The following is a 24,863-nucleotide window of genomic DNA, read 5'->3' on the forward strand; positions in this document are numbered from 1 at the left end:
AGCCATGGATGATGGAAGAATGTCTAAATCAGAGCCCTCCAGGTCAGTTTGCACATAATGGGCAGGGGGGCCAAGGCAGAAAGAGTGCAACAGGTCTTGACTGGTGCTCTTTCCATGAATTATTACCAAGTCTTACTCCTGGTGACAGCTGGTTTTGTGCACCAGACACTCAGACACAGAGTATCTAGGGCTACCAGTATCTCTACAACTCTTGTTCTTGGGTGAAGATGTTCTTTGATTTAAAAACAAAACAAAAACTCTTCCAATCCTCTTCTGATGTTACTAAAGCATTTTTCTAGTTTAGATACATTCCTCAAATGCTAATTTATCCTTCCATACACTTTCATACCTTTTTCTTCATCAAGTTAATAAGTAAATGCTACAATATGGTCAAGGGTAAGCCTCCATGTTGTGATGTCAGAGATCATGAATCTAAGCATGAAAATCATGGAGCTAAGCATGAAAACAAGTGATTCTAGACTTATTAAGAAAGTCATGGCACACTAGCTTAATCCTCTGCCTGCAGCACCGGCATCCCATATGGGTGCCGGTTCTAGTCCCAGTTGGTTCTCGTTACATCCAGCTCTCTGCTGTGGTCTGGGAAAGCAGTGGAAGATGGCCCAAGTGCTTGGGCCCCTGCACCCACATGGGAGACCAGGAACAAGCACCTATCTCCTGGCTTTAGATTGGGGCAGCTCAGATCTTTGCAGCCATTTGGGGAGTAAACCAAAGAAGGAGGACCTTTCTGTCTCTTTCTCTCTCACTGTCTGTAACTCTACCTGTCAAATAAATAAATAAAATCTTTTAAAAAAAGAAAGTCATGGGATTCTGAGTCCCAAGCTCAAGTAACCTCATGGTTTCATATTTGTTAAAGAGTAGAGCTTAAAGTATGAATTTTCTAATTTTTCAGTATCATTGAAAAACAAACAAAAATGATGTGAAGGCATAGGAAATGAAGCTTTCCATGAAAATAGTAGAAAAGTGATCAAGAGCCTTAGAAACACAAATTACCACAGAGGAGTGTTTATAGAAAGAATTGATTGGATATAACCAGGGATGGTAATTTCAGAATGAACTAGAAAACACTTTTAAAAAAGTAAACATACCTATTCCATAAACTAGCAAGGAGTATATACCGAAGGTGGTACATTGAGACTTTTCTGTACCTGTTGTAGTTCTGAGAAGCTGAAGATGTCAGGTTTCCTTAGGAATATGAAGCTGTTGTTAGACTACAGATAAAATAGTTTTTCATTTGAAAAATCCCACAAATGCCATTTCCCTGTGAAGAATGAACATGAGACAACCATAGATTCAAATCTTGTCCCTTAAATGTGCTCCTGCTTAGAGTACAGATACATTTCATTCTTCTCCACTGGCAAGTAAATGATCCAGTAAAACTTTCCCATATTTATGCTTGCAAATCAGAGAAACACAAAACACAGTTTTTATAAAAATAATCTGGAAAAAAAAGGACAGGGAAAACTTGGTTGCTAGACAGTGGATAAATATTTTTACTAAATATTTGTCCACTCTTTAAAATCACATATACTTGTATCATCTTTGTGTTCACCAAAAAGTCAGTGAGAGGAGAGATTTTCTACTAGCTCAATCCTCAGATGCCTATAACAATTAAGTGTGACAAGTCTGAAGCCAAAAGCCTGGGATTCCTCTAATTCTCTCTGATGTATTACAGGGGATCAAGTACATGAACCATCATTTGCTGCCTTCCAGTTCACATAAGCAGATGTATTGGAAGCAGAGTAGCCGGGGCTGAAACTTGCACTGGTTTTGGATGCAGGCATCCCAAGCAGTGACTTAACACATGTTGCCACAAAACCCATTCTGCCATACTTGAAAAAAAAAAAATCAGTAAACAAGGTTATGATGAACTTTGGGATGTGTATTGGTACAAATTAATATATCCATGTATTAGGGAGAAAAAACAATATAATGGTCATAAATTAGTATATTGTACAGATTTTGTTAAAATCTTATTCCACTTGGATAACAAGTAACTTCATTCCCTTTACATGAATATGCTAGAAGAAAGTTATATGTGATTCAGTGACATGGTTATTTTTTTCTTTTCAGTTTCCATAAAAGGGGATGACCTGACTAGGATCAACCAGGAAAGTCAGGACAAAAATCTGAATCAGAATGTAATGAAAAATAAGAAGATATCAATTCCCAAGAGAGTTGAATTAAGAAAAACACTTAATTTAATTTCAATCGAAATTCCAAAACTGGTTATCAAAAAGAGAAATAGTGAGCATGGAAAAGCTACTTTCCAGAAATCATACCTCATCATACATCAGAAAATTCAGACAGAGGTTAAACTTCGTAAATGTAATGACTGTGAAAAAGCCTATGACCAGAAGACAAACCTCATAACACAACAGAGAATTAACACAGGGGAGAAATCTCATGAATGTAGTGACTGTGGAAAATCCTTTGCCAGTAAGTCACAAGTCATCAGACATCAGAGAATTCACACAGGGGAGAAACCTTATGAATGTAATGACTGTGGAAAAGCCTTTGGCCAGAAATCAGACCTCATCAAACATCAGAGAATTCACACAGGGGAGAAACCTTATGAATGTAATCACTGTAGAAAAGCCTTTGCTACTAAGACACAACTCTTCATACATCAGAGAATTCACACAGGGGAGAAACCTTATGAATGTAATGACTGTGGAAAAGCCTTTGGCCAGAAAGCAAGACTCACTACTCATCAGAGAATTCACACAGGGGAGAAACTTTATGAATGTAATGACTGTGGAAAAGCCTTTGGCCAGAAAGCAAGACTCACTACTCATCAGAGAATTCACACAGGGGAGAAACCTTATGAATGTAATGACTGTGGAAAAGCCTATGACCAGAAGTCAGACCTCATCAAACATCAGAGAATTCACACAGGAGAGAAACCTTATGAATGTAATGACTGTGGAAAAGCCTTTGGCTATAAGTCAAGCCTGATAATGCATCAGAGAATTCACACAGGGGAGAAACCTTATGAATGTAATCACTGTGGAAAAGCCTTTGCTACTAAGACACAACTCTTCATACATCAGAGAATTCACACAGGGCAGAAACCTTATGAATGTAATCACTGTGGAAAAGCCTTTGGCCAGAAGTCAGACCTCATCAAACATCAGAGAATTCACACAGGTGAGAAACCTTATGAATGCAATGATTGTGAAAACCCTTTTGCCAGAAATCAGATCTCATAATGCATCTGAGAATTCAGATAGGGTAGCATTCTTCTGTCTGTAATGACTGCAAAATCCCTTGGCTGTAAGTCAGAACTCTTCATCAGATAATCCACACAAGAGAGAAACCTCATGAATGTAATGATTGTGGGAAAGTATTCTGCTATCAATTTTAACTACTAAGACGTCGGAGAATTCACACAGGATTTTCCTCACAGTCACAAAAGAGAGAACCTTATGAATGTAACAAGTATAGAAAACCCTTTTGAGGTAAATCACACCTCTTCAAACATAAGAGATGTCACATGAGGTGAAATTTATGGATGTAATTACTCAGAAAGCCATAATTCAACCCTCATTGCACATCATGAAATTCATATAAATTGTAGGTTGCCTGACGGTAATGGCTTTGGAAAGCTGTGGCTGCTGGTAGCAGGGTATCTGTTATTGGTACTATACCCAGGGATGCTGCCGTTCTTGCTTTTGCTGCTGCCCCTGAGGGTGTTGAGGAGGGAGGGCTGTGCCTGGGTGGTAGCTGCAACTGCCATGATATTGACAGTTTCTAGGGATCCAAGTTGTAACAGCCTCAATTTTGGGGGTTCTTGTTACACTGGCTATTGTTAACCCTGCATGTCTGGTTGTATTCATTACCTGCACTGAAGTGGAGAACTCCTTGGTAGTCATCTCCTGCACCACTGTCTCCACCTTGGTTCTGAAAGCCTCCTTGGTTACCTCTAGCAAGACCTCCATCATGATAGTGCTGGAAGCCATCACCACCTGGAAACCGTCATCACCTCAGTAAACAAAGCAGTTTTCAGGGTTGGCCCAGCCTTGTGGCTGCTTCATTGTATTTCCTCACCAGCTTGTAGGCTTCTCCTCCTGCAGTCCAATGGACAGAATCTCATCCAGGAAGTCCCTGATGTCTGGCAATGTGAATGCAGCTTTCATTTCTAAGACCACATGGTATAGGTCATCCTTCCCATCCTTGTCGATTTGGTTTTTTTATTTTGTCTTTTAGGTCCTTCACAGTGGTTCAATGTCATAAGTAATCTTGTTTTATTTATGAGTTTCCTTTGTGTTCAGTTGAATGTTAGTTGATTTTTTTCAAGTTAGGAGAAATTGTTAGATCTTTAGGACAAACATTATACAAATAACTTATAGCTTCTAATGTGTTACAAACAACAGTTCACAAGCAGATGTTAAATCTATGTTTTCACTGAACTAGTTTTTTGGTTCAGATTTTAGGTGCCGGGGTTAGTTCTAAAATGGTATTTGAACAAAGATGTGCTGTTTTATCAATCTTTCAACTAGATTTTTATTCCTTTAAATCAACCCCACATTCATTCATTGTTCCTTTTCTCTGTTTTCTATTATATATCTATGAGGGTGAAAATCTTTGGAGAGAATTTCTGTTTTAACATTATTCTTTTAGGGCTGGGATGTAGCAGTGAAGCCGCTGCATGAAGTGCCAGCGTCACAAATGGGCACCGATTCAAATCCTGGCTGTTGCACTTCCAATCCAGTTCTCTGCTATGGCTTCGGAAAGCAGAAGTTGGCCCAAATATTTGGGACCCTGCACCTGTGAAAAGTCATATTGTCAGCAAATAGGGATAGTTTGACTTCTTCCTTCCCAATTTGTATCCCTTTGATTTATTTTAGTTGCCCAATGGCTCTGGCTAACACTTCCACTACTATATAGAATAGCAATTGTGAGAATGGGTATCCCTGTCTGCTACCGGGTCTCAGTGGGAATGCATCCAACTTTTCCCCATTCAATAGGATGCTGGCCGTGGGTTTGTCATAACTTACCTTGATTGTGTTGAGGAATGTTCCTTCTATACCCAGTCTGCTTAGCGTTTTCATCATGAAAAGGTGTTGTATTCTATCAAATACTTTCTATGCATCTATTTAGATAATCATGATCTTTCTTCTGCAGTTTTTTGATGTGGTGTATCACATTGATTGATTTGTGAATAGTGAACCATCCCTGCATACCAGGGATAAATTGCACTTTGGTGGATGACCTTTCTAATGTATTGTTGGATTCTGTTGGCTAGAATTTTATTGAGGATTTTTGCATCTGTGTTCATCAGGGAAATTTGTGATTCTCTTTCTCTGCTGCATCTTTTTCAGATTTAGGAATTAAGGTGATGCTGGCTTCATAGAAAGAATTTGGAAGGATTCCCTCTTTTTGGATTGTTCTGAATAATTTGAGAAGAATTGGAGTTAGTTCTTTAAATGTCTGGTAGAATTCAGCCATGAATCCATCCAGTCCTAGGCTTTTCTTTGTATGGAGGGCCTTTATTACTGATGCAATTTCTGTCTTGTTATGGGTCTATTTAGGTTTTCTATGTCTTCATGGTTCAATTTAGGTAGGTTGTATGTGTGTTTGGGAATCTATTGCATTTCTGCTAGATTTCCCTGTTTGCTGGCGTACAACTCTTTGAAGTAGTTTCCAATGACTTTTTTATTTCTGTGGTGTCTGTTGTTACATTCCCTTTTTCATCTCTAATTATATTTTATTGGGTCTTCTTTTTTTGGTTGATTGGTGTGTCAATTTTGTTTATTTTTTCAAAAAAACAGCTCTTCATTTTGCTGATCTTTTGTAATGTGTTTTTTTATTCAGTCCTGTTGATTTCTTCTCTAATTTTAATTATTTCTCTTCTCCTACTAGCTTTGGGTTTGGTTTGCTGTAATCTTTCTAGATCCTTGAGATGCATTGATAGCTCATTTATTTGGTGCCTTTCCAATATCTTGATGTAGGCACCTTTTGCTATAAACTTTCCTCTTAACACTGCTTTTGCCGTATCCCATAAGTTTTGATATATTGTGTTGTTATCTTCATTTGCTTCCAGAAAGTTTTTGATTTCTTCTGTGACCCGCTGTTGATTCAGGAGCATGTTGTTCAGTCTCCATGTGTTTGCATATGTTATAGAGATTCCTGAGTTACTGATTTCCAGCTTCACTCCTTTGTGGTCTGAGAAGTTTCATGGTATGATTTTGATTGTTTTGAATTTGCTGAGACTTGCTTTATGGCCTAGTATGTGGTCAGTCCTAGAGAAGGTTCCATGCACTGCTGAGAAGAATGTGTATTCTGCAACTGTAGGATGAAATGCTCTGTAGATATCTGTTCGTTCCATTTGGTCCCTAGTGCTGCTTAAATATGCTGTTTCTTTTTTGATTTTTCTGTCTGATTGATCCGCCTATTGCTGAAAGTGGAGTATTGAAGTCCCCTAATACCATTGCATTGGAGTCTAAGTCTCCTTTTAAATCCCTTAACATATCTTTTAAATAGCCCAGTGCCCTCTAATTAGGTGCAAATACACTGATAGTAGTTACATCTTTCTGTTGACTTGATCCCTTAATATATAGCACCCTTCTTTGTCTCTATAACAGTTTTTGTGTTAAAGTCTATTTTTTCTGATACTAACATGGCTACATCAGCTCTTTTTTGGTTTCTGTTGGCATGAAATATCTCTTTTTTAATATTTATTTATTTATTTGAAAGTCAGTTACACAGAGAGAGGAGATGCAGAGAGGGAGAGAGATATCTTCCCTCCAATGGTTCACTCCCTAATTGGTCTCAACAGCCAGAGGCACGCTGTTTTGAAGCCAGGAACCTGGAGCCTCTCTGGGTCTCCCACACAGGTGCAGCGGCCCAAAGAGTTTGGCCATCCCCCACTGTTTTCCCAGGCCATTGCTGAGAGCTTGATTGGAATTGGAGCAGCCAGGTCTCAAACTAGTGCCAATATGTGATGACAGCACTGAAGGCCATGGTGTTAACCCACTGTGCCACAGCACCAGCCCCATGCATGGAATATCATTTTCCAACTTTACTCTTTCAATCTGCATGCACCATTGTTGGAAAGACGTGTTTCTTTTAATTAGCAAATAGATTTTTTTTTTAACCATTTAGCCAGTCTTTGCCTTTTAACTGGGGATTTGTGGCCACTTGCATTCAATGTGACTCTTCATAAGTAATGACTTTCTCCTGCCATTTTTTCTGAAGACATTCATAATTTATACTTCGAACTTTTGATCTTTTATTGAGAGACTTTCTTCCTTTACCTTTTTTTTTAAGATTTTTGTTTATTTATTTGAGAGAGCTGCAGACAGTGAGAGGGAGAGACTGAGAGAAAGATCTTCTGCCCACTCTTTCACTCTCCAAAAAGCCGCAATGGCCTGAGCTGCACCGATCCTAAGCCAGGAGCCAGGAGCTTCTTCTGGGTCTCCCATGTGGGAGTAAACCCAAGGACTTGGGCCATCTTCTACTGCTTTCCCAGGCTATAGCAGAGAGCTGGATGTGAAGAAGAGCAGCCAGGACTAGAACTGGTGCACATATGGGATGCTGGCACCGCAGGCAGAAGATTAACTTACTGTGCCACATCTCTGGCCCCCTTTACCATCTTCATATTGATGACCATGTTTCTGTGTTTCTGTGTGTAACACATCTTTAAGCATCTTTTGCACGGCTGATTGAGTGGTGACAAATTCTTTCCATTTCTCTTCCTTACGAAAGGTCTTTATTTCACCTTCATTCACAAATGAGAGTTTTGCAGGGTATAATATTTTGGAATACAGTTTTTTTCTCTTAGGACTTGGGCTATATCTCACCGCTCTCTCCTAGCCTGCAGGGTTTCTGATGAGAAGTCTGCTTGAGTCTAATTGGAGATCCTCTGAAAGTAACCTGGCATTTCTCTTTTGCACATTTTAGAATTTTCTTTTTATGTTTCACTGTGGTGAATTTGATTACAATGTGTCATGGCAGGGATCTTTTCTGGTATGTCTATTGGGAGTTCTGTGTGCTTCCTGTACTTGGACGTCTCTTTTCTACTTTACTAGTTTACTAATTTTCTGCTAGTATTTCACTAAAAAGGCCTTCTAATCCTTTCTCTCTTTCCATGCCTTCAGGAACTCCTAGATCCTGATTTGGTTTTGTTTGTTTGTTTGTTTGTTTGTTTAGTATCCTGTAGATTCCCAACCGTGTTTTACAAATTTCTCATTTCCTCTTCTTGTCTTCATTTTGACTGTATACTTTCCTGTGCTCTGTCTTCTAAGTCTGATATTCTTTTCTTTGCCTCACTGATTCTGTTTTTAAGGCTCTGAACTGCATTTTTTATTTGTTCTATTGAATTTTTCCTTTCACTTTGATTTCTCTTCAATATCTCAATTTCATATTCTATTGAATTCTTCATTTCATTTTGATTTCTCCTTAAGATTTCATTTTTATTAGAGAGATTTTCTTTCATGTCCTGCGTGGATTTCAGTAGTTTATGTGTTTTCTACTTTTTTTTTTTTTTTGACAGGCAGAGTTAGACAGTGAGAGAGAGAGAGAAAGGTCTTCCTTTTTCCATTGGTTCACCTCCTAAGTGGCTGCTATGGCCAGCGTGTTGCAGCTGCTGCACTGCGCTGATCCGAAGCCAGGAGCCAGGTGCTTCCTCCTGCTCTCCCATGCAGGTGCAGGGTCCAAGGACCTGGGCCATCCTCCACTGCACTCCCAGGCCACAGCAGAGAGCTGGACTGGAAGAGGAGCAACCGGGACAGAATCCAGCATCCCAACCAGGACTAGAACCCAGGGTGCTGGCACCGCAGGTGGAGGATTAGCCTAGTGAGCCACAGCACTGGCCTTTGGTTTCTTCTATGTAATCTTATGATCAATTTTTTGAGTTCCATTTTTTTTTCATTTCTTTTACCTCATTGTCTTCACAATCTTGTATTAAAGTGTCATGTTCTTTTGGGAGTGTCATGTTGTCTTCCTTATTCAAAGAGAGAGAAAAGTGTCTGTACTATCCATTTTTTTCTCTCATCTAGTTAGGCTGGTGTACTTGCCTCCATGGGGCTTCAAGTCTCATTCCCTCTAGGCTCCTCCTGCCACTTTTTTGCCAGTGTCTCAGGCTATATGTAGTCTCATCTCACATCACTTTTCAGTGCTGGTGCATTGGCTCTAATTGCTGGAGTCCTGAGCCGTGGGAACACACACCCTCAATGTAGATCCACCAAGTCCCTCTAATTTTGGTTGAATTTCCTCTGCCATTTTTTCCCTCAGTCTTCCCTGAGACTACACTATCTGCACTTTTTAAAAACTAACTTCTCCTGGGCTACAGCAGTAAGTTCCCTCCCTACTCTGCCATCTTGGAATCCCACCAATCCTGCTCTATTGGTAGTTGCTCTTTTATGTCCTGATGATATGTGTACAGGTATTCCCATATGTGTGGCCCTGACCTCTCTGGTCTTCTGTTGAGGGTGATGACAGTGGATCCCTCAGTGGTGCCTACTATGTACTCAGCCTGCGTAAATTACTCTTATTACTCCTTAATATGACCCTGTGGCAAGAGTAGGAAAGTGCATTTAGTGAGTCTGTGTTGGGTCATGGGCCTTCAGGAAACAGTGCTGACCTCATTTGTGGGCAGTGAGACTTGGAATGAACTCACCAGACAGATGAATCCCTTGAACTTTGACAATGTAACTGGAGGATACCCAATGCCAATTGGGTAAGAAGTCACCTCTGTCGCTCCCCCTCTTCGTGGAGGAACGACACTAAACCCTGCCTAGGCTTCCTATCCGAGTCACGGCACCATTATGTCGCTCCCCTTCTTCGTGGAGGAACGACACAGGACCCTGCGCTGTTCTTTGGTCTGCTCGGCCCTCCCCGGGTTTGCTGCTGGTTCTTCCCGGGTTAGCTACCGACCCTTCCACCTCCGTGGAAGGGCGGTTCCCCCTAGCCACTTTCCCCACTTCCGCGGGGGAGCGGCACACCGCCGGCCGGCTCTCTCGGGGGCTGCACAGGTGTTCCTTCAGATAGATGTTCCCCTTAGATGTTCCTCGTGCATGTTGTCTCTCTCCTCCTTTATAGTCCTCTTCCGCCAATCCCAACTCAGCTGCCCACACGCCGAATACGCTGCTCTCCTCCAATCAGGAGCAGGATCAGCTCCTGGAGGTCATCACTCAAGTTGGCAAGAGGCAGCTGCGTAGAAGCTGTTTCCTCCTCTCCCAGTGCCATATTGTGGGAGAGCAGATGCATAGAATAAGTCTTAATTCCAGTAACAGTCTAGTCTGAATTGCTCCCCACAACCTCTTTGTGGACCAGGGAGTTGAGGCATGGTTTCTTCCTGTCTAGTTCTCCCTCTGACCCTCCTGCTTGGGTCTCTTGGAACAAGTTGTTATCCAACTGCCTCTAAGGCTGCCTGCCCCTCTGACCAGATGGTTGGGAGCTCTGTGAAGAAGTTGATTATGGTTCTCTGGAGCTGTGTCATACTGAGAATTTTGTCTGCCTACTTCAAAGAAGCTTGGGCTCTGACACCTGGTGGCCAAGGAATAATTATAACCAAATTGAGCATAGACTGGACCAGATGTTGCATGGAGAAAACAAGTCGCACATCATGTGCCATGTCCTTGGTCACAGGGTGCTGGGCTCTGTCAAGAAAACACAATGGAGGCGATGCCCTGTTTCACTCAGGATTAGGTGAAGGGCCAGAATCCAGGATCATATTAGGTGCATCCCTCCTAAGCTTATATAGAGGTAGCATGAACAGCCAGAATTGACAAGAACTAAAGTCTCTCATGTTGAGAAAATGGAGTCAAAATTCTCCATAAGAACTTTAATGAAGAAGTACAAATTATCCTAGAAAGTCTGAAAAACTCACCTTTGCCGAGTTCCTGAACAAGAGTGAGTAATCCCTACTTGGGAATAAGGAGGATCGCTTCAGATCTAAAAAATAGACATTAAAGATAAATGAATGTACTGGTTTGAATAGCATTAGTTCAGAATACTAGATGCCATTATTTTTTGAAGAAACATAGTAGAGATGGACATTTGGCACATCACTTAACATGCTGCTTGGGATGTCTACATCTCATATTTCAATCAATTCTTCCCTGGGGCTTCTGGTGCCTCCTTACCTATCCTGCCTTCCTTTCACTGGATCTTTCTTGTCTTTTCCCTCAGCATCTCCCAAATGCAGCTGGACCCTGTTCAATCATGCTTCCTACCTGGGAATGTTTTCCTCTTTGTTGTAGGGTGTGCTGTGCAGCAAGACCCAGTGAGCACCAGTGTACAAATTGGGCCCAAGAAAGGACAGAGGCCTACTGCCTTGAGATCAGAGTCAAATGTGGGAGAGGCAGTTAACAAGACCTGATGTGAGCTGATCAATGTATACTTGGCATTGTCCTTATTTGTCCTTGTCACATAAAACTTGTCCACATTTGGCCTGTGCACACAAGCCTAATCTTGCCCAATAAGCCTGTGTCCTGTCACATCTGGGATTGCCTGAACCTGGTCTTCCCACATGTGGCTTAACCCTCACCTGGGCACCCTGACCCATGTCTAAGCTTCAGTTTTCAGTTGTTCTTGGAGACATGGGGGCTCAGCCCATGAGACACCAGATGGGAGGCAGAAGCTCCTGTTTCTCACCCTCCATGACTGGTGTCCAGGGGAAAATGCCACACTGGAGCCAACCTCCCTGCCCTTCTGTGTGCCTATGAGAAGGGAGGGAGTCCATCTGAAAGTCAGTCTTGGAAAGGAACATTCAAGAATGAAGCTCGAGCACTATGCAGGCACCTCAGTTTTCCAGGTAGAAACAGGCATGTCTAAAGCCGTAATGATGAGAGCTGATTAGGCTTTTTTTTTTTTGGCCTGATGTCATTGTGGGGCCTCAACTGTCAAAGTGGGTGATGTGGAGGCCTGACTGGGGGACTCTGATGTGATTTGACTTTCTGAAGGGTGCAGTGAGCAGGTGTAGGTGTGCCTGGGGAGGGGGCACTCAAGGAGTCCCCAGACCTGACTAGTATCATGGGTGGTCCTCTGTGGGCCCTGTCTGTGGCTCCTGGGATCAGGGGGATGAAGGCACCACAGTAGGCTGGACATGGGTAGTCCTCCCTGGATGTGAAAAAAAGACAGTGAGGTTCCTCTGAGGAAAACTTCCCTTTAGCCAAAAGTGTTGACATCGATGTGATGTCATCGATGCAACAAGCAGTGTTTTCCTGTCCTGAGGCTAATACACCCTCCTAGGTCCTGCTTTTTACCACGTGCAGGCACAGATCAAGGCATTCTCAAAGAAAGTTCAACATATCTGTTTAGCTGTCAGAACACTACAGGATCATATGTTCTCAGGTCACTTTGGCATCCAGGAGACCTCTACTTTAGACATGGTCACAGGGGTGTGTAGTACCTTGGGTCTGGTGCCCTAGGTAGGTTGTGGGGTCATAGCAGGGATTGGGTGTCTGGAAGTCAGAAATTTGGCATTTCTCCAAGTCCTGGAATTAGTGAGCACTTCATCCTCTGCATCTACCTGGGTATGAAGTATTGGGCAGGAGCATGTGGAGCATTTAGAGCCAGAATATCAGTCTGGAATCATGCTCCTCTATTCTGTATTCTCTGAATCTCTTGATAATTTTTGCTGGAAAAGGAGAGAAGATGATATCAGCCAAGCTGCTGGCCATCCTAGATTGGCCCTTGTATTCAGTGCAAGAGTTATGAGGTGATTGAACAGGAAAGATCCAGAAAAGTGTAGACACTGGGTCTTCAAATCTACTAGATGGGTGACCATAAATGACTTAGTTTTGCCACCAGAGGTCACCCAGTCTTCAGGTTAGAGATGTGTAAACCTTGTGTTGTGTTACAGCTACAGGTTGGGTCCTGGTGAGCACTAGACAGGGAGCATTGCAGATCTGTTCTGGGACAAGTGGGTTTTGTCACTTATAGAATCCCACAGAAGCTGCTGTCCCTTGAGGACAATGTGGTACTCAGAAACTATAACACAAACCCACAGGACACTCAGGTCAGCCTCTCAGAGGACCTGCCCATGTTAAAGTACAGGTCTCACCCTTGTCCACTGCAGCTTAGTCCTGCTAAGCCACTCTGTCGAGGATGAGCAGGGCGGTGGTGCCTTTTCCCTCCATAAAGACATGGGGGGCAGGCTTCAGTGAGCATGTCTGCATTTATTCACAGGCTTATATGTTATAAAGGGCAGATAAAAGGTGTGTAACCAACTCTGGGGAATGCTAACCATTGGACAGAATGAACACTGGTGACATTATGCCTATCCAATCAACTTGAAGGTCACATAGCTTCCCAGGTGGGCTTAATGAGCCTAGGTCATACCTGAGAGTAGTTTACCTGATTGGCAGGAGGCATGGGAGGGGAGAAATGTGCCTGGGCTGAGCTAAGAGTTGAGATTGTCCACAGCTTCCCCTTCTGTTTTAGGATGAGCGTGACTTTGCTTAGCATGGCACAGCAACAAGTTGCAACCCTACAATAAGCATTGGGTAACACTGAAGGGTGCCTAGCATGAGGATCAAGGGCAGGGAAGATAGCCAAGAATGGGCAAGGGGAAAAAGGCCAGGCCCACCATGTTTCAAGCCTTTCTAATTGGCAGGTGGGTGAACAGGTGTGGTCAAGAAGGGGCATAAGCTCACACAGGGGACATGGTGAGGGTGTGGTCATCCAGCTCACAATCTTGATCCTATATACCTGCCTAGATCATTTTCCTTTCAGAGACTCCATTCCCTTAATCCTAGGGGTTGTTGAGGGTCACAAAATCATCCCATCTTCGTAGCTGCTTCCTGCTTATGCACAGGCCCTGACTGTCTTGGGTCTGGAAGTCTCTTCCTATCTCATCTAACAAATTTGCCTTGTGAGCTGGGGTAGTCTTGGTCACCTCCAAAGTCTGCATCCTCTGCATGGCCATGTGCTCCTAAATGTTGAGTTCTAAAATATATGTCTGTTAATTAGTATGAGCAAAACTGAAGCAAGACCAACTGTAAATGAAGACTCTCAGATAGTGAGCAGTGATAGACTATAAACCCATTTAGTTTGAGTAGAGAGAATTATAGTAGAAGAACACATTAGGAATTTATTGTCAATAACAGTTCCCAGAGAGAATCAAAAGAGGTAGGCATAGCATGACTGCCTCAGGGTGTAGCAGTTTTGATGTGACAAAGGCAAGGACTTTTTGTATCTTTTTGTATAAGATCTCTGGCTTACAAGAATAATCAGGCATGTCTTTAAAGTTCACCTGTGAAGACTTAAGAGCTAGAAGTTGAACCCTAATTCCACTGAGGTGGTCCTGTTAAGTAGCACCTGGTAAGGTCCTGCCCATGTAAGCTGCAACAGATCTGAAGAGGATCTTTCTATGAATGGCTTGTTCAAGGAAAGACACTGAAGTTGGCTTGTCAGAGGGTTGGCTTTGGAGATTGGGGTCTAGGGTTTGACATAACAGTCCAGTGTCTACACAGGCTACAGAATGATCTGTGAAAAGACACAATCAAAACCTCTCCCTATCATTATGAGGGGATCAGGCTCCTCCCAATGGTGGGTAGTCGGGTCCCTTCATCAAACCAGAGGCAATTGGGCTGCACTTGTGAGAGGTCTCCACTGTCTCACCGCTGATGGCTCTCCAGGGGGTGAGGCTTGTAAGAAATTTATTTTTATTTCATTTTTTAAAGATTTTAATTATTTATTTAAAAGTCAGAGTAACACAGAAAGAGGAGAGGCAGAGACAGAGAGAGGTCTTCCACCTGGTAGTTCACTCCCCATTTGGCCGCAACAACTGGATCTGTGTTGATCTGAAGCCAGGAGCTTCTTTCAGGTCTCCCACACAGGTGCAGGGGCCCAAGGACTTGGGCCATCTTCTACAGCTTTCCCAGGCCATAGCAGAGAGTTGGATCAGAAGTGGAGTAGCTGGTTCTTGAACCAGCACTGGTTCTTCAGGCCAGGGCATTAACCCACTGTGCCATGGAACTGTCCCCTCTTATAGGAAATTCAAATTGCAAGCAGCAATTTGCCTTCTTTTATAATAGGACAATAAAGGCTTCCCATGATTTCTTTGGACCAAGGGAACAGCCACAAGGATCCTTTCTGTGCACTATGAAGGCTTCTTTGCCAAGACCATTCAAAATGTAACTCTTCTGTACTAAAGATTATCTTTAAGGTGAAAGGGGCAAAGTGAACATGCTCATAGATGGGTGCCATACTTGTGTCTTTTCTGTTTTTTAAGGATAGTATTAAGGTCCTGCATGGGAAGTTAATACACAGTGGCTGCTATTGTTAATTTAACAATTAACGCTCTCATGTGTGATATCAGTGATCACCTGAGGCTTTTGACATGAGCTTCCTAAGCTGTAGAAGCCTTCTGAATCCACAGACTCTGTCAGTATTCAGACAAGGCCATAAGCAAAGTGAAAGTCCTCTCCTCCCCTTTGGAGAAAAGTACATCTTTCTTTGATGACCATTTTTTTTTCCAGTTTTACTTTTTTATTCATTTCTTAGAAAAGGAAATGACAGACTATATACTAAAACCATACCTGAGCAACTGTGAGAGGCCCATGCTGAGGAAGCACTGCCACAGTATACATAACTAATGTTGTTAGTTTTCAAAACATTACCTCCAGAAGTGCAGTTCAAATCCTTCACATTTTTCTTTGCATTTTTTTTTACATTTTTTTTAACTTTTATTTAATGAATATAAATTTCCAAAGTACGACCTATGGATTACAATGGCTTCCCCCACAACCGTCCCTCCACCCACAACCCTCCCCCCTCCCACTCCCTAATCCCCTTCCATTCACATCAAGATTCATTTTCGATTATCTTAATATACAAAGATCAGCTTAGTATACATTAAGTAAAGATTTCAACAGTTTGCTCCCACACAGAAACATAAAGTGAAAAATAATAGATGATTTTTTTTAATGATGATGAAATCAGATCAGACCTATTGTCATGTTTAATGCCAGTGAGAGTCTAGTTGGGAATTCATAATTGCTTTTTTCTTTTTTTTTTTTTTACAGAAGATCAGTTTAGTATGCATTAAGTAAAGATTTCAACAGTTTGCACCCCCATAGAAACACAAAGTGAAATATACTGTTTGAGTACTCGTTATAGCATTAAATCTCAATGTACAGCACATTAAGGACAGAGATCCTACATGAGGAGTAAGTGCACAGTGACTCCTGTTGTTGACTTTACCAATTGACACTCCTGTCTATGGCATCAGTAATCTCCCTATGCTCCAGTCATGAGTTTCCAAGGCTATGGAAGCCCTCTGAGTTTTCCGACTCTTATCTTGTTTAGACAAGGTCATAGTCAAAGTGGAGGTTCTCTCCTCCCTTCAGAGAAAGGTACCTCCTTCTTTGAAGACCTGTTCTTTCCACTGGGATCTCACTCACAGAGATCTTTTTGCCAGAGTGTCTTGGCTTTCCATGCCTGAAATACTCTCATGGGCTTTTCAGCCAGATCCAAATGCCTTTAGGGCTGATTCTGAGGCCAGAGTGCTGTTTAGGACATCCACCATTCTATGAGTCTGCTGAGTATCTTGCTTCCCATGTTGGATCACTCTCCCCTTTATTCTATCAGTTAGTAGTAGCAGGTACTAGACTTGTTTATGTGCTCCCTTTGACTCTCAGTCCTTTCATTATGATCAATTGTGAACTGAAATTGATCACTTGGACTGGTGAGATGGCATTGGTACATGCCACCTTGATGGGATTAAATTGGAGTCCCCTGGTATGTTTCTAACTCTACCATTTGGGGCAAGTCAGCTTGAGCATGTCCCAAATTGTACATCTCTTCCCTCTCTTATTCCTACTCTTATGTTTAACAGGGATCACATTTCAGTTAAATTTCAACACTTAAGAATAACTGTGTATTAATTACAGAATTAAACCAGTCATATTAAGTAGAACAGACAAAAAAAACTACTAAGAGGGATAATGTATTAAGTTGTTCATTAACAGGGCTATGCTGATCAAGTCACCATTTCTCATAGTGTCCATTTCACTTCAACAGTTTTCCTTTTTGGTGTTCAGTCAGTTGTCACCAATCAGGGAGAACATATGGTGTTTGTCCCTTTGGGACTGGCTTATTTCACTCAGCATGATGTGTTCCAGATTCCTCCATTTTGTTGCAAATGACTGGATTTCATTGTTTCTTACTGCGGAATAGTATTCTAAAGAGTACATATCCCATAATTTCTTTATCCAGTCTACCGTTGTTGGGCATTTAGGTTGGTTCCAGGTCTTAGCTATTGTGAATTGAGCTGCAATAAACATTAGGGTTCAGACTGCTTTTTTGTTTGCCAATTTAAATTCCTTTGGGTAAATTCCAAGGAGTGGGATGGCTGGGTCGAACGGTAGGGTTATCTTCAGGTTTCTGAGGAATCTCCAGACTGACTTCCATAGTGGCTTGACCAGTTTGCATTCCCACCAACAGTGGGTTAGTGTCCCTTTTTCCCCACATCCTCGCCAGCATCTGTTGTTGGTAGCTTTCTGCATGTGAGCCATTCTAACCGGGGTGAGGTGAAACCTCATTGTGGTTTTGATTTGCATTTCCCTGATTGCTAATGACCTAGAACATTTTTCATGTGCCTGTTGGCCATTTGGATTTCCTCTTTTGAAAAATGTCTATTGAAGTCCTTGGCCCATCTCTTAAGTGGGTTGTTGGTTTTGTTTTTGTGGAGTTTCTTGATCTCTTTGTAGATTCTGGTTATTAACCCTTAGTCTGTTGCATAGTTTGCAAATATTTTTTCCCATTCTGTCGGTTGTCTCTTCACTCTCCTGACTGTTTCTTTTGCAGTACAGAAACTTCTCAATTTGATGCAATCCCAATAGTTGATTTTGGCTTTGACTGCTTGTGCATGGTACTGGTACAGAAACAGATGGATAGACCAATGGAACAGAATTGAAACACCAGAAATCAACCCAAACATCTATAGCCAACTTATATTTGATCAAGGATCTAAAACCAATTCCTGGAGCAAGGACAGTCTATTCAATAAATGGTGCTGGGAAAACTGGATTTCCACGTGCGGAAGCATGAAGCAAGACCCCTACCTTGCACCTTACACAAAAATCCACTCAACATGGATTAAAGTCCTAAATCTACGACCTGACACCATCAAGGTACTAGAGAACATTGGAGAAACCCTTCAAGATATTGGAACAGGCAAAGAATTTCTGGAAAAGATGACCATTTTTTTCCACTGGGATTTCACCCAGGGAGATTCTCCATGCAGGAACACATTTCCCACATGTGTCCTGGATTTCCACACCTGAAATATTCTTGTGAGCCTTTTGCCAGACCAGAATGCCTTTAGGGCTAATTCTGAGGTCACTGAGTGCTAATTAAAGTGATTGCCACTCTGTGAGTCTGCTGTGAGAACTCCTTCCCGTGTCGGAGCATTCACTCCTCTATAATTGCATTAATTTTATTATATGATCACTATAACCATTAATCCTATCTATATGACCACTTTCAAAAAATCCAATCTAACATGGTAATTTGTAAACTTAATCTAATCTGCATAATCACATTAAAGCTTAAGACCCCACTTTCACCATCTAGCGCAAAGGGATTTGAGATCCATGGTGAAGCAAATTTGGTTGTAAAGTTACAATTTAAGCTCTCATTTTGCTCTTCCATTATGTAACATTGTTAGCCCCTCCTTTCATAAGATCTGGAAATCATACTGTATATCCTGGAGAATCCCTCAGCACAGAGTCAGTTTCCCAACTTAAAGAGAATAGAGAAATGAGGAAATAGCAGTTTCAGCCATTAAATAACAACTTACGAAAATATTTACTAGAAGGTCCAATGTATTTTATAAATTTTAAGAATACATGTTTGTTGCTTAACTAGCAAATTTAAGCACACACATATGAAGCATTTTTAGTTTCATCTTACCAATAGATTTATTTTAATTTAATTTAATTTTTTTGACAGGCAGAGTGGACAGTGAGAGAGAGAGACAGAGAGAAAGGTCTTCCTTTGCCGTTGGTTCACCCTCCAATGGCCGCTGCGGCCGGCGCACTGCGGCCAGCACACCGCGCTGATCCGATGGCAGGAGCCAGGAGCCAGGTGCTTTTCCTGGTCTCCCATGGGGTGCAGGGCCCAAGCACCTGGGCCATCCTCCACTGCACTCCCTGGCCTCAGCAGAGAGCTGGCCTGGAAGAGGGGCAACCGGGACAGAATCCGGTGCCCTGAACCGGACTAGAACCCGGTGTGCCGGCGCCGCTAGGCGGAGGATTAGCCTAGTGAGCCGCGGCGCCGGCCCGAGCTTATTTACTTCTAAGTGTTATTAAACTATTTTACATTTAGCACTTAACCTAAATGACTTAAGATTCTGATATTATATCTCTATCTGAACTTACTCAAAGTTAAAATTGTATTTATCTATAATTAACATTGATTACTCATTGGTGTTTTCACTTAGCACTGATCAATAACCTGTTGCTATAGCATCAGAAACCTGCTAAAATATAGATTGCAAAGTAAATTCAGTGAGTTACAAAGCAATATTTTTGAAGCCAGCAATTCTGGATTAAAAGAGAAAAATTTCTTGGTATTCAGTTACAATGTGGGGACATCCTGTGATGGTAATTATAGGGTTAAATTGAAAAGTCTTTCTCATTTGTGTCTGAATTTAATTGCAGCAGGTTGGCATAGTAGCCTACAGAGCCATGGGAGCCCAGGTTGGGCTTGCTGGAGTGGGCACTGCCCTCATCCCTCATGGTGGCCTGGGGCCGGTGCACATGACTGAGCTGCCAGAATGTAGGTTACCATGGTGCCTGTGGATGCCACAGTAGTCATGAGTGAGGTTCCCTCCCCCTTCAGAGTTTGCCCACTGGTAGGAAGCCAATACAAGTCTGGGACAGGTCTGTGAGAGCACCCTCTACATCACAAGTGCACCCAAGCCCTGTTTTCCCCCATCCCCACCCATGGTCTGGGCAGGGGATGCAGGGTTGAATGAGTGCAGGAGGAAAAGCTGAGCTTAAAGATGTGGGTGGCTATTTTTCACCATGTTGCTGAGTCACTTTCCCACATGAGAAGCTGGGGGGCAGACTTCTGTGAACATGCCTGCTTTTAATCACAGGCATGTATATTATAAAGGGCAGGTAAAAGGGGTGTAACCAACTCTGTGGAACACTAACCATTGGACAGAATGGACACTGGTGCCAATATGCCTATCGAATCAGCTTGAAGGTCAATTGGCTTCCCAGATGGCTTAATGGGCCTGGGCCACACCCAGTAGTTTACCTGATTGGCAGAAGGCAGGGGTGGGGAGAAATGTGCCTGGGCTCAGCTAACTGCTGAGATTGCCCACAGTCCACAGAACCTTGTCATGTGGCAGCTTCATCTAACTGGAAGGCAAGGCAGAAAGAGGTATGTGCCATCCACCTCCCATGGAGGGTCACAGAAGTAGCAGCATTGTTCCCATCAGGCCCCACGATTCACCCAGCAGACTGAGGAGGAGAGGGACAAGGTGGCCCTTAAGGATCATCTAGTATGGGCAGGAACACAGAGAGCACAAGGCTAGGCAAGGTTCCTTGGTGTCCATGTGGGATACTGGCTTTGACATCAGGTTGTCCTTTCCAGGCAGAATACATTATTGTTGCTGGGAACTGAGAGAGGCTTATCATGAGAATGGATGGGCTGCCCATGGTTGGGTGGGCTGTTTACTCACAGTAACAATCCACAGGGACTGATTGATGTGCAGGTCTGACCCAGGAATTTGTTACTGTTGGGATCATGCACCTTGGTGCCATCAAGAGTGGCATTGCCACACCCTAAGAAGGCATCCACTTGTCCATCTGTCTCTTCTGTTCACTGACTGCATGCAACACCTGTTTCCCCATCTTACTCCTGTCAGGCCCAGAGCAGGTGATGGTTATCCTAGTCACACTGACTCCTCCTTTTCCTGTGTGTGGTCAGCCCATAAATCCTGAGCCCAAGCTCACTGCCTTGTTCATAACACTTACTTCATCCTTGTTTCAAGTTGTTTTGCTAAGATACATTCAGAAAATTTCCCAAACCACTGTCATATCTGGTGCTCTATGGCCTCCTTCCCAGTTGCTGCCTTTTCCTCCTGTCTAGGTCAAACTGTGAGAACAGACTAAAGTTCTTGTTACTGCTTACCAGGGTCTAATTCTCCATTATGGATCTAGGGCTGGTCACAGTTGATTGCAAAGTTCAGACTGAATGAGCATTTGGTAGCTTCTTAGGTCCTGAGCTCACATCCCTGGCTGATACATAAGACCTTTTTCAAGAGGTCTTTAAACTGGTCCTGAGAATTAGTGACCTGCTGGGCACTTGTAACACTAAACCTGTGGTCACTCTCTGTGGAACGCTGCTGACCAAAGCAGACAACACCAGGAAAGTTGCAGGGACCTCAGACTGCACCCTCCCCAAATGCAGAAACAAAGCCCTCAGTTCTGAGTGTACAAGTGCCTGCCCCATATCTACTACTGCCCCTGTCAGTACTGAGCTGATTTTTGGGTTATGTGATTCTGGCTGATACTGACCAGGGTCAATATTGTACTTGCATCCAGGGACAAGGTCCCAACTCTGTGAATCAGTGCTTTCTCAAGGGAGATGTTTCTGAAAACGGCTCAATCCATGAGATGAGATGTGGGATGTATCACTACAGTATCCACAGTTTGGATCATATTCTCTTCCTCAGGCTTTATTGCAGCCCTCCTGGTAAGTCTATAACCAGGAGGGGAATCTGGATGATTAGTGAGGGACATTAAGAATAGGGTGTCTTATAGAATGTATATAAATGCATTCTATAAGAATTCTAGTAAATATTACAGTGTGAAAGATTAGATGTACACTGTTGATTGCTATGATTTCTTGAAAATACATAAATACAATCTCTGCCATCCTTCTCTCACATGAAAAATGCTAACAAAAGACAGATATATTTTTTTCATAATCAGACAAAAATTTTAAGTGTTAAAACTATCACACTTTTTGAATTATATTTATTTGATTGAAGGTTCTTTTTCTACTGCAGTAGAAAGGTAGGAAATGTACTTTATTTTTTTCAATTGTCACACCATATATAATATACTAGGTTGTTTATTAGTCAAAGTTCCTTGTACATATTATTATTCTGTACTTTGTTTTAGGAAACAAATATATACATCTAAATATTATCCACAATTTTAAACAACAAGGAAGACAAAAATTCTTGGGAAAATAATACTTTAGATATTTATCCTACAAAAGTGTTTTAATTCACAGCAAAGACATATAAACAAATTGATCACCACCTCATTGTTTTTTAATAGACAAGAATGATAGATCTTGTTCTATAAAAGTGCTTGAGAATAGTGTACTATGGGTCCATGTATAGATATCATTTTATAACTCAAGATTTTACTTAAACTCGCGAAATATGACTATTTACTAACACTTGAGGTACTTAACCTTTTAACTGATTTTAGAAATGTATTTCTTGAGGAGGGAAGAGAGACACAGAAAAAGAGAGAAAGTTTCCATGTGTTGGTTCACTCCATTGGCCAGTCACAATGAGTGAATGCACAGCACTCATAATGTCTGAAACAGCATTGCTGTGTAAACAGTGTCTACCAGGTCGCCGATTTTTTTTGTTTTATACCATTGATGGGGTAAATTTTTCATAATTTTACTCAGGAAAATTAGTTTATCCATTAGAAAGTAATGACAAAATGATATCAGAAACATTAAGTAAAACATATAGGGGTGGCATAGCATAACAATATATTTGGCCCAAGCAAAATGCAAACTATTATTCAATAATTAATAGTTTGCTTAGTCAAGATTATCCAATTATCATGAAATATTTGTGCATCCAACCTTATCAATGAGCCATAGCTACACTCTGGTGTAATATATGACCTACACAAATCTAGCAAGTGCAGGTGGTTATTCTTAACATGGTTATGTGTGGAGTCACTAAGCCTTCAGAAACTCAGAAGTAAGTACTATTTAAGCTTTCTATTAAAGTCAGGCCAGCATATCAAAAGGGCATCTAAAAAGCAGTCTATAGGAGTGGAATTGATACTTTGAGGTTGATGATTTTGAACAGCCTGTGTCTCATGTGTTGAGACCCAGTGTTTTTTGTTTTGTTTTGTTTTTCTTCATATGATTTGTTAAACACCTAGTGTAGGGTTAGTCTTATGAATATAAATTAAATGAAAATAAATCTTTGCTAAAAATAAGAATGTGAATTGGAGAGGGAGTAGGAAGAAGTGTGGGAATATGGGCAGTGGTGAGGATAGGTTGTGAAGAATCACTATGTTCCTAAGTTTGTATATATGAAATGCATAAAATTTGTATTCTTTAAGCAAAATTAAAAATAAAAAAATAGAAAAAAAAAGATATGCAAAGAATTTATTAAGAAAAAAACAAATACCACTTTAGTAATATTAGGAATGTGTGCCCTACTGAAATTACCATAAAAATAATGAAAATGCAGTTCTGAAAGACAAGATACTTATATTATGTTTACTAATGAGATTAATATCCATAATATAAAGAACTGCTAATACTGCAAGAAAAAGATAGCCATAGAAGAATGGACAAAAGACATGAATAAACATTTTATAGACTAAGAAACTAGAATAATCATCAACCATAGAAAAGCATTCTGAGGACCTCCATTGTGGTGTGGGTAATGATGCCACTTAGAAATCCAGCATTCCATATGGATGCCAGTTTATGTCTCAGCTGCCCTACTTTTTTTTAAACTTTTATTTAATAAATATAAATCTCCAGAGTACAGATTTTGGATTATAGTGGCTTTTCCCCCCTATAACCTCCCTCCCACCTGCAACCCTCCCATCTCCCGCTCCCTCTCCCCTTCCATTCATATTGATTCATTTTCAATTATCTTTATATATGGAAGATCAGTTTAGTATATATTAAGTAAAGATTTCAACAGTTTGCACCTACACAGAAACACAAAGTGTAAACTACTGTTTGAGTACTAGTTATAGCATTAATTCATATTGTACAAAACATTAAGGACAGAGATCCTACATGGGGAGTAAGTGCACAGTGACTTGATTTAACAATTGACACTATTGTTTATGGCTTCAGTAATCTCCCTAGGCTCTTGTCATGAGTTGCCAAGGCTATGGAAGCCTCTTGAGTTCGCCAACTTCGATCTTATTTAGACAAGAACACAGTCAAAATGGAAGTTCTCTCCTCCCTTCAGAGAAAGGAACCTCCTTCTTTGATGGTCCATTCTTTCTGCTGGGATCTCACTCACAGAGATCTTTCATTTAGGTTTTTTTTTTTTTTTTTTTTTTTTTTTTTGCTAGAGTGTCTTGGCTTTCCATGCCTGAAATACTCTCATGGACTCTTTAGCCAGATCTGAATGCCTTAAGGGCTGATTCTGAGCCAGAGTGCTGTTTAGGACATCTGCCATTCTATGAGTCTACTGTGTATCCCACTTCCCATGTTGGATTGTTCTCTCCCTTTTTTATTCTATCAGTTAGTATTTGCAGACACTAGTCTTGTTTAAGTGATCCCTTTGACTCTTAGTCCTTTCATTATGATCAATTGTGAACAGAAATGGATCACTTGGACTAGTGAGATGGCATTGGTACATGCCACCTTGATGGGATTGAATTGGAATCCCCTGGCATGTTTTTAACTCTACCATTTGGGGCAAGTCCAATTGAACATGTCCCAAATTGTACATCTCTTCCCTCTCTTATTCCCACTCTTATATTTAACAGGGATCACTTTTTAGTTAAGTTTCAATACTTAAGAATAATTGTGTATTAATTAGAGTTCAACCAATAGTAGTAAGTAGAACAAAAAAACCTACTAAAAGGGATAAAGTATTAACTTGTTCATCAACAGGCAGAGCAAGGGCTGATCAAGTCGCC

The 24,863-nt window shown here is 41.5% G+C and overlaps 1 protein-coding gene across 2 annotated transcripts in view; it reads left to right on the top strand.

The window, feature by feature from the left end:
• Positions 1–18,763, top strand: part of LOC100350369 (zinc finger protein 300-like) — a 122,895-nt gene extending 104,132 nt beyond the window's left edge. The window contains exons 4-5 of one of the 2 annotated variants that reach the window (XM_070065871.1): positions 2,092–3,168; positions 17,779–18,763. In XM_070065871.1, the coding sequence (XP_069921972.1) occupies positions 2,163–3,168; positions 17,779–17,813 (1,041 nt within the window). In that variant the 5' untranslated portion in view covers positions 2,092–2,162 and the 3' untranslated portion in view covers positions 17,814–18,763. Of the gene's footprint in view, positions 1–2,091; positions 10,486–17,778 lie in introns of those variants that run through there. The other variant, XM_070065870.1, reaches the window with a different exon arrangement.
• Positions 18,764–24,863: the final 6,100 nt, after the last annotated feature.

This window comes from Oryctolagus cuniculus, chromosome 21, assembly GCF_964237555.1.
Source record: "Oryctolagus cuniculus chromosome 21, mOryCun1.1, whole genome shotgun sequence".
Taxonomy (NCBI): domain Eukaryota; kingdom Metazoa; phylum Chordata; class Mammalia; order Lagomorpha; family Leporidae; genus Oryctolagus; species Oryctolagus cuniculus.